The sequence below is a fragment of the Osmia bicornis genome, chromosome 9 (assembly GCF_907164935.1).
Source record: "Osmia bicornis bicornis chromosome 9, iOsmBic2.1, whole genome shotgun sequence".
NCBI classification, from domain to species: Eukaryota; Metazoa; Arthropoda; class Insecta; order Hymenoptera; family Megachilidae; genus Osmia; species Osmia bicornis.
Window position 1 is genome coordinate 6,496,273 of NC_060224.1, and position 16,781 is coordinate 6,513,053.

A 16,781-nucleotide genomic window follows, 5' to 3' on the forward strand; every position below is an offset into this window, starting at 1 on the left:
TTTATTTTGAACGGGTGAAAACAGCTGTAAACATTAAGGTTAAACACGCTGTTTTATAAATCTCTTAATCATTATATTTAATCTCATAATTTTCAATTTTTTAATGGAACATTTACATCAAATATATTAGCGTGTAAATATGGGTACAGTGACGGCGAACTTTGTTCAAAAATTGTTTAAAGCTTATCGTGTGAAATTTAATTATTAGATTTAATAACCGACCACCTTGACTTACGATCACGAACACCGCAACTCAAAGTTATATTTCTGAAGTTGTGGCAATTTATACACTCAAGTGTTTCTTAATATTTTTACTTTATACGAAATTTAAATGTGTTATTTCATAAGAACCATCAAGTTAATAAGGAAAATCGGGAAACGAGTTTTTAATCTTTTAATCTTCTTAGCACAGAATGCATTAACTTTGCAGTTGACATTTAATGGAATTTTTTTCCAATCTCCTAAAGTACTTTGAACGTTTTTTTTTAATTTATCATATCGTATTGTTTTCATTGTTTTCCCAGCTCTTTAGGATTTAAATCCATAGACCGAGATGAAAAGAAAAACGATTTAGAAACATTACGTTGTCATATGTTGATAATTCAACTATTACCCTAAGTAATTCTTCATTTTAATCTCAATGACTTTCCGTAACATGCATAAACTTTCTCGAACGACTGTGTATGAAATCTAGAGGAAATTCCCCAAAAAAAGGCTGACCGACACGCGATCGCCTCGTAAACGAGCAAGAAATTTTTGACACGTTTATCTGCACCGCTGTCTCGTTGTTCGGCCAGCGACGTGGATATAGTTTGGTTAACGAACGAACGGATAACCTGGACGATTTATTGCCGGATGCTAGCACTCGAGCTGAGATCGGTTTCGGTTTTTTTAAGCGGTCGAAACGAACGGAATCACGGCTTTTCGAGTGGACCGACGAAGCTTTGTTCGGGCTGGCAAGCTGAATGTGAAGCATGTACACCCTCGTACGAACGTTTGCAACGAAATAAGAGAGCAAGGGTTGAATAACGTTAACAGGGTACGGAAAAATTCATAGAGGAACAGGTCCGTGAAATATTGCGAGGTTGATCCTCCACGAATAATTGAGGATTTTATATTAAAAATGAAATTAGAGGAAGAACCATCCGTCTGGCTCGTTTGTTGAGAAGAGTTAATATAAAAAGAAGTTTTACCCGTAGAAAATAGTCGAGTTTATTATAATAGTGAATAGAATCGTCTTTTGAACACTCGAGAAGTTTTTCTGAAAAATAATTAGCGTATTTCAACAAAGGTTTATTGATAACTTCTGTAACTCGAAATATAAGATCTGGCGTTTTGCCTGGCTCAATTTTGCTAGTGTTATTAAGTTTCTGTTCTTTTATCTGTAGAAACGTGAAAGTTTCTTCTTCTCCCGAGCGAATAATTACAACGTTAAGTGAAGTTACTTAGGTAGTAATCTCGGCAGGCATTGATTTGCAGCCGGGTTTAACACCCGAACCCGGGGTAGATTTACGGCACGGACGTAAGGATATTGCAAACTTTCGAGCAAACGGGAGTACGTCATAAATCTGAGAGGACGAAGACGACACTGCTGACAGGAAGTTGACCAGCAACACCGGCGGGGTGTGGTTCCCGCCAGCATGTGTACAATCCACGAGAGCTCAACCCTCCCTCTTTCTGACAATAAAACTTCCGTTGCACGGGAGCAACCAGGAAAACCTGTGCTTTTAGAAAACCACCAGAAACGGTCAAGCTTTGTGCCATCTCGGATTCGCGAGCTTTGCGAAGCCGTTGAATTCTAGAAGCGAAAAGGAATCTGGATAGGAAAAGTCTCGTGTTCCTTTTTGTGACACTGCTCTCTTTTCTCCATTCCTATTTTTTTTTTCTTTAATTTAATCACACTAATACGCCGTGAAAATAGGAGCTGGAGAATGTCAAGGAATGATAAATGTTTGCTTTAATAAGAAGTGGATAGAATGCATTAACGATGTTTCCATGATTTTCACTTTTCACCTCGCGTTTCTACGATCACCCTGTTCCCGATACGTTGCCGTGTAACTCGTTCGAAGTTCCCGCATATTTCCTCTTTGCCGTTCGTATTTACCGTGGCTATGCCCTCCGTCCATGGCCAACAAAGTCCTAGATATCAAACAACGCTTTTAACTCACCGCACTTTCAACAAGCCTGTCTCTTGCACCCTCTTGTTCCCCTCCCCCGGTTGCCGAACGAAATGCAAACAACATCGAACAAATTTACCGACGGCTACGAGCGAAACGGAGGGCAAAATTCGTGGAACGGGGCGCAAATGACGAGCGTGTGTTCCAGCGTCCGCATCGAAACCGCATCGCCGCGATTACCAACGAGATTCGTTCCCTCGCTATCGGGGGATAAAAGTATCGGTTAAAAGCTCGATTTCGGCCCCCTGGTTGCGGGTCAACGGGGATTTCTCTGCGTTTCCGTTTACACGGATACCAGAATCTCCTCTCTCTCTGCCGATTCACGCTACTCGTGGCCAAAGGATTACCGCAACCCGAAACGGGAAGGGAAAACGATTATCCCATTTGAAGGTTTCCAACTCTTTTCCCCGATCGTTTCAGAGAATGCTTTGGATGGTTCGTTGTAGGATATCAATTGATTTTCCACTTTGCTGGTTGCTCTTTATCCAGGGAATTGATCGAACGAAGATCAACGAAATTAATCGATTTCTAAATTCTAAATTACATAGAGTTTGAATATTTTAATAATATTTTCAAAAAAGGAGAGATATTGTTCGAGGACAAAAGTTTAGAATGTTTCGGTTGTATCATTTGTGTTGATTTTGAAATTTCACAATTATTATACAATTATTACAGGTCGCAAGTTTCTAAAGTAACTTTGATTTTATTCGAGCCCAGTGTCAAAACTGACGTTAATTAAGTGTTAATTAACCGACGTCGGTAATTAGTTGGCCCGGATCAATGACTGCCCGCATATATTTAAAACCGTACCATACAGTCTTTTGGTACCGCTATCGTGGACAACAATTTTCACGGCCCCATTTGTTCAAATAAACCAGAGTTAAACAAATTTGTTCGTGCTTCATTACTGACGCGATCGTTTGTTTCAACCACAATTGTGGAAGATTTAAAGTTGTTTCAAAATTTTAATTTAGCAGTTTATTCTTTTAAAATACACTGAATTTTGAATCATTAAAAATATGATAACGAGGAAAGTTGGATTTTTATATAGTAAAAATGTATTTTTATGCACAACTGTTATCACATATTAATGAGAAAATAAATTAGTCACTTTATTATCTTTTCCTATTCGTTTCCTATTCGATTACTGACTGCGAGTATGAAACAGGAAATGACATAAGAGTATCTTAAAATATCTGCTGCCTCTTCAAAGCATGGATCTAATTGATCTACGAATATCGAATAATCCGACTGCTGGCTTATAATTCGATTGATTTCTCCGACTTCCGATTGCCAAGTACTAAGACCTGATTGATGAGATAGCTAATAACCCTAAGCTGATCCATCTGATGTACTAATAACATACATATGTTTCCTACTGCATAATACTATAATATCATTTCGATATTCTGAGGGTGAAACTTCTGTAATTATCATTTTCTCTAAATTTCAATATCGATACCTCAGCACAAAGTATTTTTAATATTAAATGAATTTATAAATTATTAATTAGCAAACTAGATAGCTCAAAATAAAAATTATCCATCCGACGCCGATATTAAACATTTTCCCTCCCTCTTGCATATTTCAATACTCCACAATCGCTTGTGTGCACGAGTGCAAGTACTTGCTTACTTGTTCCCTACGGAGTTAAAAACGGCACGGTGGAATCAAAAATAGCCAGGTACCCTGACCGTATCGAAAGCTCGAGCATTATCGAGCTCGACTAACCATCATCTCGCATCTGGTTCCGCAATGTTGACGACGGAAAAAGCACCGATAATTACTCTTCCAACCGTATCACGAGGTCATTCGGTTGGCGTTTCATTCGGGTCAGCTGACCAGCCCAGAAGGACGATTATTTTCCACGAGATAACCGTCTAACAAGGCCTAAGCGTAAACGCGTTTATGATCTCGTTATATCTCGCCGCCGCGCCGTCTCTCTGTTTGATACGAAGATAATCTTGCAACGTTAGCATAGCAATCGTTTCGCAGCGAGGCGTAATTTACGCTAATTAGACAGACAGAATGTACCACTTAGGCAGATTTCGAGGGTCGTATAGCAGCCTATCCGAGAAGTCTTAAGAAGCTTAGAATTTTCGGAGATTAACCGAGGTACCAGGAGGGTATCCGATGCGTGTCGGGATTAATAAAGTAGTATAACGCGATCGTATCAAACCCATCTACTTTACCGCTTTTCAATTCGGATACGGACTGGATTAAGGGAATCGTAGCATGGCTTTTCTATTCAACGAACACGCGTGGTTCGTTAAACCGAATACGGTTTCCCGATGCCTCTCGTCGGGGTAATCGTGAAAGCGGACCTTCATTGTAAATGACTGGTTGAATAATTAAGAGAGGGTCGTGTTTAGATTCGGATTTTCCACACCCGGTTGTTATGCGGCTTCGCAGCGGATGAAATTTTCAGATTGGAATTATTATTCATACAACTCTGGGAAATTAATGGAATACTGCTTTGAGTGATTTTGGTTCGTTAGAGAGCATCATAGGAGACTGTGATAAAAAGGATGATTTAATTATAGAGCGTACCATTTTTTCTTTTATTATTTAATAATAATATTTGCACTTCCATAAAGTATAAATTGCATCAACAAGTTATATTAGTATTTTGTAGCAGGAAAGTGTCTTTAGTACTGTGCAAAAAGAAAATTTTGCATAGAGGAGGTAACTTGAGAATCTCGAGAGAAATTTTTAATTAACTTAAGAATCTTCAACGAAATTCTTAATTAAGTTAGGAATTTTAACCAAAAGGTATTACTTAGCAGCTTCGAACAAAATGAAACTACGATATTTTTACAGTACTCATTTCTATACTTTTTGTTAATCCTGATAACTATCAGCTGAGAAATTTTTTTAAAATTCATGGAGATAAGTAGATTGTTGAGGTGTTACTCGAGTCTGATCACAGACACTTCATTTCCCTTTGAAAATATGTAAAATACATATTAAAATTTCATCACAGGTTTCTTATTATAATAGAAAAAGGAAAATTTATGTTATAATTTGAATCCAGAGAAGAAGTTTGTATTCCATATTTTTCGAACGTGTTTTTTGCTTCAATCATAAAATAAAAAAAGAAGAAAATGAATTTCTGACTGTAAGATTTAATCAGATTATCAAAGTACCTCGGCAGTTTCTCGTTTACCAAGAAGATGAAACGCGTTGTAAGGTCGAGAAGCAGAGGACGTCGTATTGCAGATTTTATTACCCTCGACTTCTCGGGGCGCAATTGTAAACTCGATAGAGAAATTAATACCAGGACACGTTTATAACGTTCCTTGGTCCTTTATACCGTTGCGTTGACATGTAACTGCCATACACTTTTCATCGCTTTACACAGCTGCACGGATGCGGACGATAAAAGCCTTTATATCGTACATCACAGACAAAATTCTAATATTACCGGCACACCTTCGGCATGAAAAAACCGTTTCATATTAAACCTTGCCGCTTTCCAGCCCCTAATTTTCAGTTTAATCTTCCACAGCGTCGTACGTTAACACTTAACGTACACTTACCCTCTCGTCGATTAGATTCTACCCTTTGGAAGCTTATGTACGGTAATATTCGCTTTCGTTGTTGAAATTTCACTTTACGTTTCTTATATTTCTTGGATTATTTTAAAACATCTAAGAAATAATAATAATTTTTTAAATTATATTATGCATCCCCTAATCTTTAGAACTTGGAATACAATTTTTCAACAATTTTTCAATTAATTCCTTGGAATGCTGTAATTTCTCCCTCAACGACAGTAAAATCAATTAAAGTAGAAAAGGGGGCGGAATGATATCCTTCAAACTACCTTTAATCAAGCAATTTTTAATTTCTACTTGATTGTTCCAAGCAACGTGTATGTACAATACCATTGATTGCAGGCAACGGGTGATCAAAGTCTACTGTTGCTCGAATCGAGACCATGTGTGCCCGATACAGGAGAAAATTTCAACAAAATTGCGTATTTATCGTGGAAGCGTTTGCGCTAATGCACGTATTTCCGTGCTGGACGCTCGGCCCGATAATTTCTTTCACCGGAAGCACTCTGACAACGGTAATGCAATCGGGCCAGGCCAACATCCGTCGCGTGCCATCTATTTTTCAACGCGTAACAGTATCACATTCGATATTCAATTGATTTAATAGCAGTCTCGTGAATCGTTGCTGACCGCGTTGTTACGCGTGCACACGACCCCAGCTTTTCATGATTCGGGTGAAACAATGTTTTACTGTCACTATGGTATCTGCATGCAATGCCACTTCAGTCTATGCAAGATTAGAGATTGATAAATATTAATTATTTAGAGAGCTTTCGATGTCTTTCATTTGAAATTGATAAGAAATGAAATCCACACGTTGGGAATATCTTAGCAAAATAATATCAGAATTATAATTTTGTTTGTTAATTTTGCAAAGGAACTAGTGGAAATTGCATGATGAAATAATCCTATTTTGAATAATTATTAGTATGTTCATTATACGCGATTAAGTTAATAATATTTCATTAAAGTATCCTGTATATCAAAATCGAACTAAGCTCAACCATTAATTAAAAAGCGTTCTTGGGTTTAAAAATGTTCGCCATTACCGAAACTATTTCCATTAACGAGTGAGGATTGTAACTTTTTCGCGACTGCAAATTGCAAGCAACAAAGTTCGCAAATCCTTAATAAATGCAAATTACTATTCCATTCTAATAGCTGTTCATTACGGCAGAAAAGTATGCAATAGAATACATGAAATAATTAAAATATTTCGTAACAAAGTTTAATTTTGCAAACTATTTCATACTGAAAGAAATTAGAATTTTTATCCCTTCGCGTTTTTTAAATTTATTCAGACGTTTATCGTCGCTCGCTAATTTGCTTATAAAGTATTTATGAGCAGCGACGTTATGTCATATTAAAATGAAATTGTAGTCAATAATGAGGAACACGTCCCCACCTTATCTTCCGGGTAAGTAGGTTGATTAATGTTACGCATGGAATTAACTCATTAGCTTGTAGTCACGAAGTGTCACACGAATTTCCATGTACACTTATCAACACGCTTCGATAACAGCCAGCAATGTTATGAAATTCCAAAAATAAACATTTTTCTTATAATATTTTACTCTTTCAAATATTAATAATTGCGAATAAAATTTTCCGACCAGAATTATTCCGTTTACGTTTAGATAATTCAACGCAGAAACGTAGAGATGTAACGGCGAAAGGGTTAAACATTCAGTCGAATTTTACCGAAAATTCCAAATAACCGGAAAATTTTAAGCCGAGTTATGCACTTCACGAACATCAGAAATGATAAAATTCCACGTTGCACGTATTAAATTATATTCATAATAATAAATTACAAGAGGTCAAGTTAAAAATTCCGGCGTTATCGTTGCATCGCATTTCGTGCATCGAAAACGCATCATAAATTACAATTATCTATTAAAATTGGTATCGCGATTTCCCTCCGTTGTTCGCGTACATGCAGATTATATTTAAACGAATAATGTTGGAAAAAGAAAAAGAGCTTATACTGTATACGTGGATAAATACAGATATTTTCTGATGCACCAATGAAATCGATGAAAAATTGCTTGCAAATCGCAGCCGGGATCGTTCGAGTTCCAAATGTGATTAATAATAGCGTTAAAAAGTTAGCATCCACGTCGCACCGTTCGAAATCGAGGGAGGAAGAAAAAAAAAGTGCTTTAATAAATGCTGGTACACGAACCGTTTGTTTTCCAGATACGGCTACCGTACATTATGGCGTTATTTCATAGCAGGTGTTCATAGTAGACTCCATTATTTGCTGCGAACACGTCAGTGTATTTGAGACAGGTATCTCGCGGGGTTCAATTTTGAAGTATAAATGGTCCTCTTCACGCTAGCTGGAGGAAAATTGTGTCGAAAGATGTTTAAACTGAGATATTCTTATTTATATAACGATCATTAGAGTATAAACATTATACTTTTATTAAAAATAGAGTAATTTAGATTACATGGTTTTCCAAGGACCTAGAACTGTTAAAATTGTATTTATTTTTAGGTTTTCTTAAGTTCTTCATTTTTTTTAATTTCAAGTGTTCTTACAGAATATATTTCATGAAAAGGTAGCCTATATAGTTAAAAAAAAAAGGAAAGGAAAAAGGAAATATGGAACAGATCGAGTTTATTAAGCGGAAGTTACGGCCAGCTCGTGTCTGAGTAAACTCAGATGATCGTGGTTGATTATCTGGTAGTAATGCTGGAATCCATCGAGGGTGAAAATTTGTAATAAAAAAGTAGAATACGGTCACGAAAGCTATGTTATTTGTGGATCGTAAAAATATAATATGCTGAAAGGGTTAAACTATTAAAATCCTTTGTTTTAATGTTTAATCATGAATTTTTAAACAATATAAATATTCTTCACGAGTGACTTTAAGTACTAACGAGCATCAGATTACAAACGCGATGAAACTATCTTTTTTAGAATAATTAATTACCATTCTTAGAGAGAAATATTAAATGATAGTAAATTAATAAAATAAATGAAAAATTTGTTATTTCTTGTAACTAACTGTGAAAAATTAATTGGAAGTACATTTTCGTTTACAAAATTCTTCAAAGATGTTCATAAATAATAAAAAATACTATCAAGGATTAACCTGAAATCCGGTAAAACGATTTTTCATCAGAGGTTCATTGTCCAAGAGTTAATTATTCGTTTACCCCCGAAAAGCCGATCCTATCGTGTCTCTTATATACACGAGCTCTATTGTTGGCATTATGTATTTATGTGGTTCAAACGTCGGCTCTTTGTTACGTCGTCAAACGATCCACGAACAGCGTTATTGGTTTGCCGACATTTTTACGAGATCTCCCGTTGCAGTTAAAAGAGCCTTGTAAAGTGTTTTACGATGAGCATCCTTCTACGGAACGACCTCTTGCAGGACGCATCATGGAGGCTTGAAATTAAAATGAAAATGAAAGTTGAAATCTGCCATTGCTAGTGATAGAGCAGGCTACGAGAAAATATACGAATAAATTCATAAAATTGTATAAGGGATGGTTTTACAAAATTGTGTTAATCGGTATAAATTAACACTGACTAATTAACTTACACAATCAAATATTAAGTTACTCGTACACTTAAATATTCATTAATTTACATATTCATATTTTATCATTATTTTCATTCTCTCATATCCTTGTTTAATCATATTTCCACCCTTTGAAATTTGTTCACAGTCCTGAATCCACTCACGTTGTAATTAATTCCAATTGCATTTTTAACCAAATCGTCTAACATTCATTTTATTTTTAATTGCAGGTCCAATTGCGGAAACATGATCCGTGACTATCTGGTGCTACTTTCGTGGCTATGCGCTGTACAAGGAAAAATAGGTAAAAGCATGCACATGGTTACGCTACTCAAACTTCTTCGTGTTATCTAGAAATACCTAGCCACTTATCTACCTGTACATCTATAACACGCGTTGCATACGGTGATCGTGGAATTATTAAAACGGCCGAAACTTTCGTCGAATGTAGGTCGACGTTCTTTGAGCGCGTTTAGGGGAAAGTTTATTCGACAGCCGTATGTTAATGTTCCTGGTGCGCAGTTAATTATGAACGACACTAACAAGCTAGGCAGGCGTTCCAACGAAATTATCGAGGTGACAAAAATACTTTGACCTAATATTCATCGCTAATTCTTTCTCAAATATTATCACGTTGAATACCATAGAAATACGCAGTTTCAAACTTGAATTTTCAATTTTCTATCCAACGTGTTCAACATTCAATCGATCCTTCAGCCGTGGACACGTCGTTATCAATTTTTAATAAAATCACCCAACGAGGAGGTGAAAATTAATAATCCTTTCTCGCATTCGCGCCAAGTTGCATAAAAAATAACCACGCCGACGTATGTTGATTAATCCCGTGACACGTTAAATTGCTCCATAATTCAGAAGCGAGGGAAATCTGGTAGAAAGTAGCAATTGTTAGTCGCGTGTCCCTTTCGCATTCGTAATCCCTCTGCGTTCATTCTGATAAATTTAATCTCGGCCGCGGATCGATTCCCGGTTTCTAATTACCTTGCAAAGTGGCCCAGCCTCGTTCAGATTGGCGCGCGTGGTTAATTTAAAACAATCCACGGTGAATCAGAGGGATCCGTTTCAATTGAATTCCTGCGACGTGGAAACGGTTCGTCTCCGGCGAAGAATTCGCCAGGCGACACGAGTTGACTTTCGTGATTGCATTCGGCTCCGCGCGCCACGTTACATTGGCTTACAAAATCGTGGCCGAAGAAAGGGCGAATGCAAATGCGAGAGGGGACAAGGATGCAAATAAAGGTCGAAACGCAAGAAGACACAGTGCCCGTTTCTCTCTGTTTCCAGGCTATTTCTGGCACATCACCGACATCCACTATGACCCGAGGTATTCCACCCAGGGAAACGCAGGCAGCAGTGAGTAGTTTCGTTGTGTACAAGACCTGCACGCACGCGCCCTTTCCCGTTTCTCTCACCCTCCTATCGCTCCTCTGTTTCATACAGAGAATTCCTAAAATGTTTGGCCAGACGTTAACGGTGTGTTGTACCGCGGTTTAGCGACAAGAATGTAAATGCTTCCTCACCCAGGTTACCTCAATTGGATTTCTCGATGAGAATACTGGCCCTTCTTAGGATTCCAGCTGATGAACATTTCGGCTGCTTTATGCGCCCTTCTACTGGTTTGTAACGGGGGTAAGGGAACGCTTTTACCCTGGCAAACTGCATTAAATTAACCCTCCGATAACGGAACCAGGATCAATCGTGACTCAAACTTACAAAACTCATAACAAGGATATGAACCTAAAGTTAACATTCAAATGGATTTATGAATATCTGTGTTCATTAGGGTTTATTGATATTGATGGAAGTAATTAGTGGAAGGGCATCTATGTTGCTATTGAGTTGACTTAATATGTATTATATATAATTGCTTAATGATAAGGTTTCATTTATTGAAAGAAAACGATCAGTGTAAAACGTCTCTGTTTATTTATTAGAATTTTTCCAATATTACAAAAGAAAAAAACCCAATTATACTACATCGATTCTGTCGTTACTTCCAATACACAGCATAATGTTCAAACTTGGCCAAACATTTCACGAACGTCATGAATTCAGCCAGCTTTATCCGGAGCCAGTATCTACCTTGTCCCCGTCGGTATTTACCGATCGTTTTAAAGTACCTGGCGTGTCTGGTTGGCACGGGGTTTGCATGGAATAACCAGCCTCAAATTGCGTCCCATACCCGAGCCTAACTCCGTGTCATTTGGACGTTAGCGAGGTAATACGTGACCGTCCGTTGCGCTTTTCCCTTAAAGCTCGTCCGTGTCCTTTTGTACAGTGGCTCGCAACCCCTGCTTTCTCCCCTTCCCTTAAATTCAACCCTTGCTTTCAGTGTTCTGGAACACGAGGAGCGTCGACGGCGGCTGGATGCCCTCCGACCGGAAGACGGTCGGTAAATTCGGCGATTATGGTTGTGATTCGCCATGGTCCTTGATCGAATCAGCCATGAGGGCGATGAGAACTCATCACGGGGAGGGAATCGAGTTCGTCCTTTGGACTGGGTAAGTTTGAAAAATACAAATTATTTTTTTAAAGGAAAATAGGGAAAATTGTAACCGTCAGTTCGTTACCATATTTGTACTGACTTTTTCGACTGTGATAAAAAACGTGGAGAGTTTAATCAATGTTAGTTGTAAAATGAATTCAAAACATTCATACCAGTTAAGCATCGAATGACGGGCTTCGAGGCAGCGGCAATTTAAATTCAATTTTGCACTCCATTTCATTTTGTAACTTCTGTAATATGTGGAATTCTTTCGTTCAAAAATTTCCATCCTGATTTCAATCCAAACAAAGTTATTTGGTTACCTACGTTTATTTTTATATTTAAACACTACGTTTTCTAAATTAATTCCTTTCATAATTTTAACAAAGAAGCGTATTTCCTTGTAACATTAATTTCCCATGGTTGATTAAACGGTAGAGCAGCGACCATGGAAGCAGATTCTCGCGAGGAATTATATTTGCCGGACGTTAATTGGATGGTAATCGTCGCGTAGGAAATTCAACTAACCGAGTCTTGCGGAGATTATCGGCACGACCGGGGAGATATCGAATCGGTAGGCAAGGTTGTTCATTTAAGAAGCGTTTGATGAAAATCGACTGACGCCGGATGAATCGCTTCGTTCGATATGGTTTGCTTCGTTACGAAGTTCCGGCGTCTTTAATCGAACAGCCTGTGTAAAGAGAATTAATTTAACCCGTTCAGCCCGGAGTTTGTTCAGGATTTTGTGTACGATATTGAAGTCTAAAGACCAACCAGTGTCTTTGATGGATTTATGAGTTTCTGTGTTCGTTAGAGTTTATTGATAATGATGGAAGCAATTAGTGGAAGAACATCTATGTTACTAAAGAAAAATCTGAGAACAGTGAGAGTGAAGAATTATTTAACAAGTTGATTTAATTAAATAATTGAAATTACCACTGGTAATGTGAAGTAGAAATTGCAGGAAGATAAATAAAAAATTATTAAGAGTCCCGAGTATTTAATTTGATAACTCTGTTATCTGTGTTCCATTAACAAAATGATTTCGCTAGTTGCAAATCATTCATACCATTTCACTGGTATAAAACGAGAATCGTCGAAAGTCAATTTGGCAAATACTCGGTACTTTCGAAAATAACAAGTAACGGGTAATATATATTTACTGTTGAACGGAACAGAAATCGAACGTGAAATTAACGATCGCTTGACCAAATGACAAATTATGATCAACGAACAAATTACACGAGCTCTCAGCTCGCAATCAGCAAATTGGCCGATAAATCAGCAAAAACCATTCGATCTTTAACACGCGGTTCTGTAAACTAATCCAATAATTGATGATTTGCTAATTCGACGAACGAAATGTGTCAATGGACCGTAAGAGTTCCGGGTGTGTTCGTACGACCCCGTATATCTCGCGTGAATTAAATCGCCTAAAGGACTAGTTAATTTAACAACGATCGAATGCTAATGCGCTTAGGAATAAATTGTTGAAATAATTGATAATTAACCTCTGACTTGTGAAATCTAAATCTAGGCTGATCGATAAAGATTAAAGTCCATTGTCCCATTATTTTCTCTTACCATTATTAATTAATTTATTATAAATTTTTTATATTTCAACTTTAAAATAATCGTGTGTTAAAAATTTATTGAACCAATAATAGTGTCACATCTTTATACTGTTCCATATGTAATTTCAAAATTAGTGATACAATTTCAAAAATAAAATTACAAATATTTGCATTTATACCCAATTTCGTCCTTTTGTTATCGCAATATGAAATGCTAACAAGCGTGTAGAGAAATTTGAATTCTTAATATCTCTGGTACATACCTCCAAAATACATTTCCACAATAATCCACAGGCAAATTCCACACATGGCTCTCTGATTTACCACGAAACAGCAATAAGTTGACTTTATGGTGGTCAAGCCATGTTTTGCCTTAAGTCTGCCTGTTTTTCTACCAAACAATTTGTGCACAAAGTTTAGATATGTATTTTAGTTCGCCGTTCTGTTGCAACAGGAAGCTGCATACATAGTGCAGTCCAATTATATGCAGGGTGCATAGCATGCAAGTTTTGTGATCCCAGACGTTCTCTGCATCTAGATAATATAAATATTTTCAACTGATTAAATTGTTACAATACTTTCAAGGTATACGGGATTCTTTAAATATATATGAACATTCTTTTATGAAGAAAAAATTGTACTGGTTCGTTTATTAAGCTGGAGATTGGAATGGAAGTTCCATAAAGTTGAACGTAAATTTCAAGATTTCTTTTATCTCAACTTTATTCTTACGATGTCATATTTCATTGCAAAGTTGCAGCAGAACGCTGATATCGTATGGTCGCACGAATAACCTAGATTTTTGGTAGAATCGCAGACGAAATCTGCAATTTGTCGACTCACTTTGTTCCATTTATTATATTCATAGTTTCAGTTTCATATTCGTGCTTTGACCATTTGGGTGGTTGAAATTTTTTTTGGGGATGGGCCAGGTTACTCAAGTGCCAAATTTATAATATTACCTAATTCTAACTTATTGTTAGCTTTAGATGCGATGTGAATTAAGGGCAAAATGTCGTAGAATCAAGTGAAACGTACGGAAACAAATGACTACGACTAGTAAGAGGAGAATTTAATCTTTAAAGGCTTCAATCGCGACTGCCTTTCTAACGGCATTAAATCCAGTTCCACAAAATCGCATTTCAAACTTCACAGGTTGCCGATTAACTTGTAGCGACCCCTGTACAAACGCGATACCAACGATTTCTCCACCTCCTTTCCTCGATTTATACCGTTTAGTTTCACAACCCTCGAATTAACACGTTGAACACGACGGCGACTTTCGGTAATCTGCACCAGAAATTCAAGATAATGGAATAATTAAAGAAAAAGAATATTCTTTTTTAATTTTAAGTAATTCATCAAAGTTCATTCGTGTTTTGTTACCTACGCAAGGAATTAAATAAAAATTCCAATTAAAATGCAAACGGGTGGTATTCTGAATAACTGCAATTATAATCCGTGACATAACTGATAATTATAAAATATTTATAACCTTTGAAATCTCAAAAATTATACGTATTTTCTTATGAAATTTAAAAGGGTTCATTAAACGGGATTGTGAACCATGGATTTAGATTTAAATTGTTCTCTTTTAATGAAAAAGGCGAACTGGAAGCGGCAACTTTCAACGGGCTCAACGAGCCTGGACAATGTAATATTCCGGAATCAAATAAAAATTAATGAAGGAAATTGTCGCTTTCGGAGGAAAAATCCGGTTTCTAAGAGGATCTAATTGCAGCAATCCATGTAATGGGGTTCCTCTTGCGGCGTGGTAGGAAAGTTTTCAGGTTTCTCGTTAAATTGCTACGACACCTGTACACGAATAGCTTCTATGAGCTTTCCATTTGTTCTTCTCGATTTATCATTTGCTTTCTTGAGCTCTGGATTTAATTTCAAATTTACTTTATCTTATTTATCTCTAATTTCTGATAGATTTAATAGTAGACAAATTAAAGGAGATTTTGTTCAAATCTATACTGAATTTGGGGAAGATTTGCTAATTGATTTACTATAATATAATTAATTCATTCTATATTTCGAAATAGGTTAGCAATTTAATTTGCCACTGTTCCGCTTATTTTGGTCTAAAACGTCAACCTGACTGTATAAAGAGATAAAATATGTCACAGTACCTTTGCGGTAAAAGAAGTCAAACAAATTTTCTCGGCAGAGAGTCGTATAAAAATTGAAAAACTTAAAAGTACTCGGTGATTTTGTAGCAGTAAAGGTACAAGTCGAAGATCTTCGGTAGTAAAAAGGGAATGGAAAAAAGTGAAGTAATATAAAGTGAAAGGTACGGCTTCGCTTTTAACCGGCAACGAAAGGTTTCGATGTAATGTCAGAATCAAATAAAAGTTTTACCAAGTATACGGATGGTTTCAAGTGGAAACCTCAATTTTTGAAGGGCTTCAACCGCGACGGTTTTTCTGGGAGTTAGTTCCGCTGAATCGAAACTAAAAGTTCGCGTGTCGTCAAGTGTGTTTCCCAGTGTGAATCCGAAGCTGCACGCGTGCACACGTAATAATTCTCTCGATTGATCGCATTCGCTTCTTGAACCCTTCAATTAACCCCATGATTTCCCGCTTGAAATTCGATTACCGAAGTTTCGTATTATGTTCCTGTGACTTCTGAAAATTCGAACTCCGGCTTGCTGAACAATATGAAATGGAGTTAACAATCCTTTGTTTAGTATGAAAAGGAACAACGCAAAATAATTATATTATACCGTTTTTGAGAAATGAAATCTAGCGAGGCGTGAAAGAGAATTGTGTACCTGGAATATGATAGCTGTATTTTATTAAAATTCCTCGAGTATAATTAACTTTTATGTTTGAATTCATTTCTGAGAAACGAACTGAAAAGTTTGCATTTCTGTTGCTTATAAACGAAATGAGGAAATAATATGAAGCTTTGCATAATTTCTAGCTGGATGATTATGTTGATAAATAAAATTCTTAAATTTAGAAAATCAGTGAAATAGAATCGTGTTAGAAAAATATCTTGAAAAAATAAGAGATGAAAATAGGGAAATCTAGTACAGTATATTTTCGTTCGGTCATCGACTCTTGGTTCTGTAGCAGCCTTGCCAGGTGATAAACTTTGGTAAACATTCCCTCGAAGACTCGTGCGAATCTTTTGTTGTCATTCTGCACGCTCGGCGTGGAGATAAGCCAGTGTTGTTCTAGCTTCGATCGCGTAAGGAACAGATCGCGCATTCCGAGCAGCTTTCAATATTGAAAACTGGCTAAATGTCTACAATTAGGGCTTCAATTATTTCCCCCAAATTTTATCAACAATTTTGGATTCGGGGGGCAAAAATACATAGAATTTACCTCTTTTCAATTGATTTCTCGCTGGGGACCTAATTGTAGACATTTACCGAAAACTGTTACAAGTGTTATAAATATTTAAAAAGGGTGTGACGAGGGTGA

The 16,781-nt window shown here is 36.8% G+C and overlaps 1 protein-coding gene across 4 annotated transcripts in view; it reads left to right on the forward strand.

Annotated features, from left to right (window-relative positions):
- The window catches only part of LOC114874448 (acid sphingomyelinase-like phosphodiesterase 3a), a 68,813-nt gene that overhangs the window by 38,056 nt on the left and 13,976 nt on the right, over positions 1 to 16,781 (forward strand). For all 4 annotated transcript variants that reach the window (XM_029183721.2, XM_029183720.2, XM_029183719.2 and 1 more), the window contains 3 exons: positions 9,501 to 9,574; positions 10,573 to 10,641; positions 11,621 to 11,789. In XM_029183721.2, coding sequence (XP_029039554.1) covers positions 9,517 to 9,574; positions 10,573 to 10,641; positions 11,621 to 11,789 — 296 coding nt within the window. In that variant the 5' untranslated portion in view covers positions 9,501 to 9,516. The remainder of the gene's footprint in view (positions 1 to 9,500; positions 9,575 to 10,572; positions 10,642 to 11,620; positions 11,790 to 16,781) is intronic.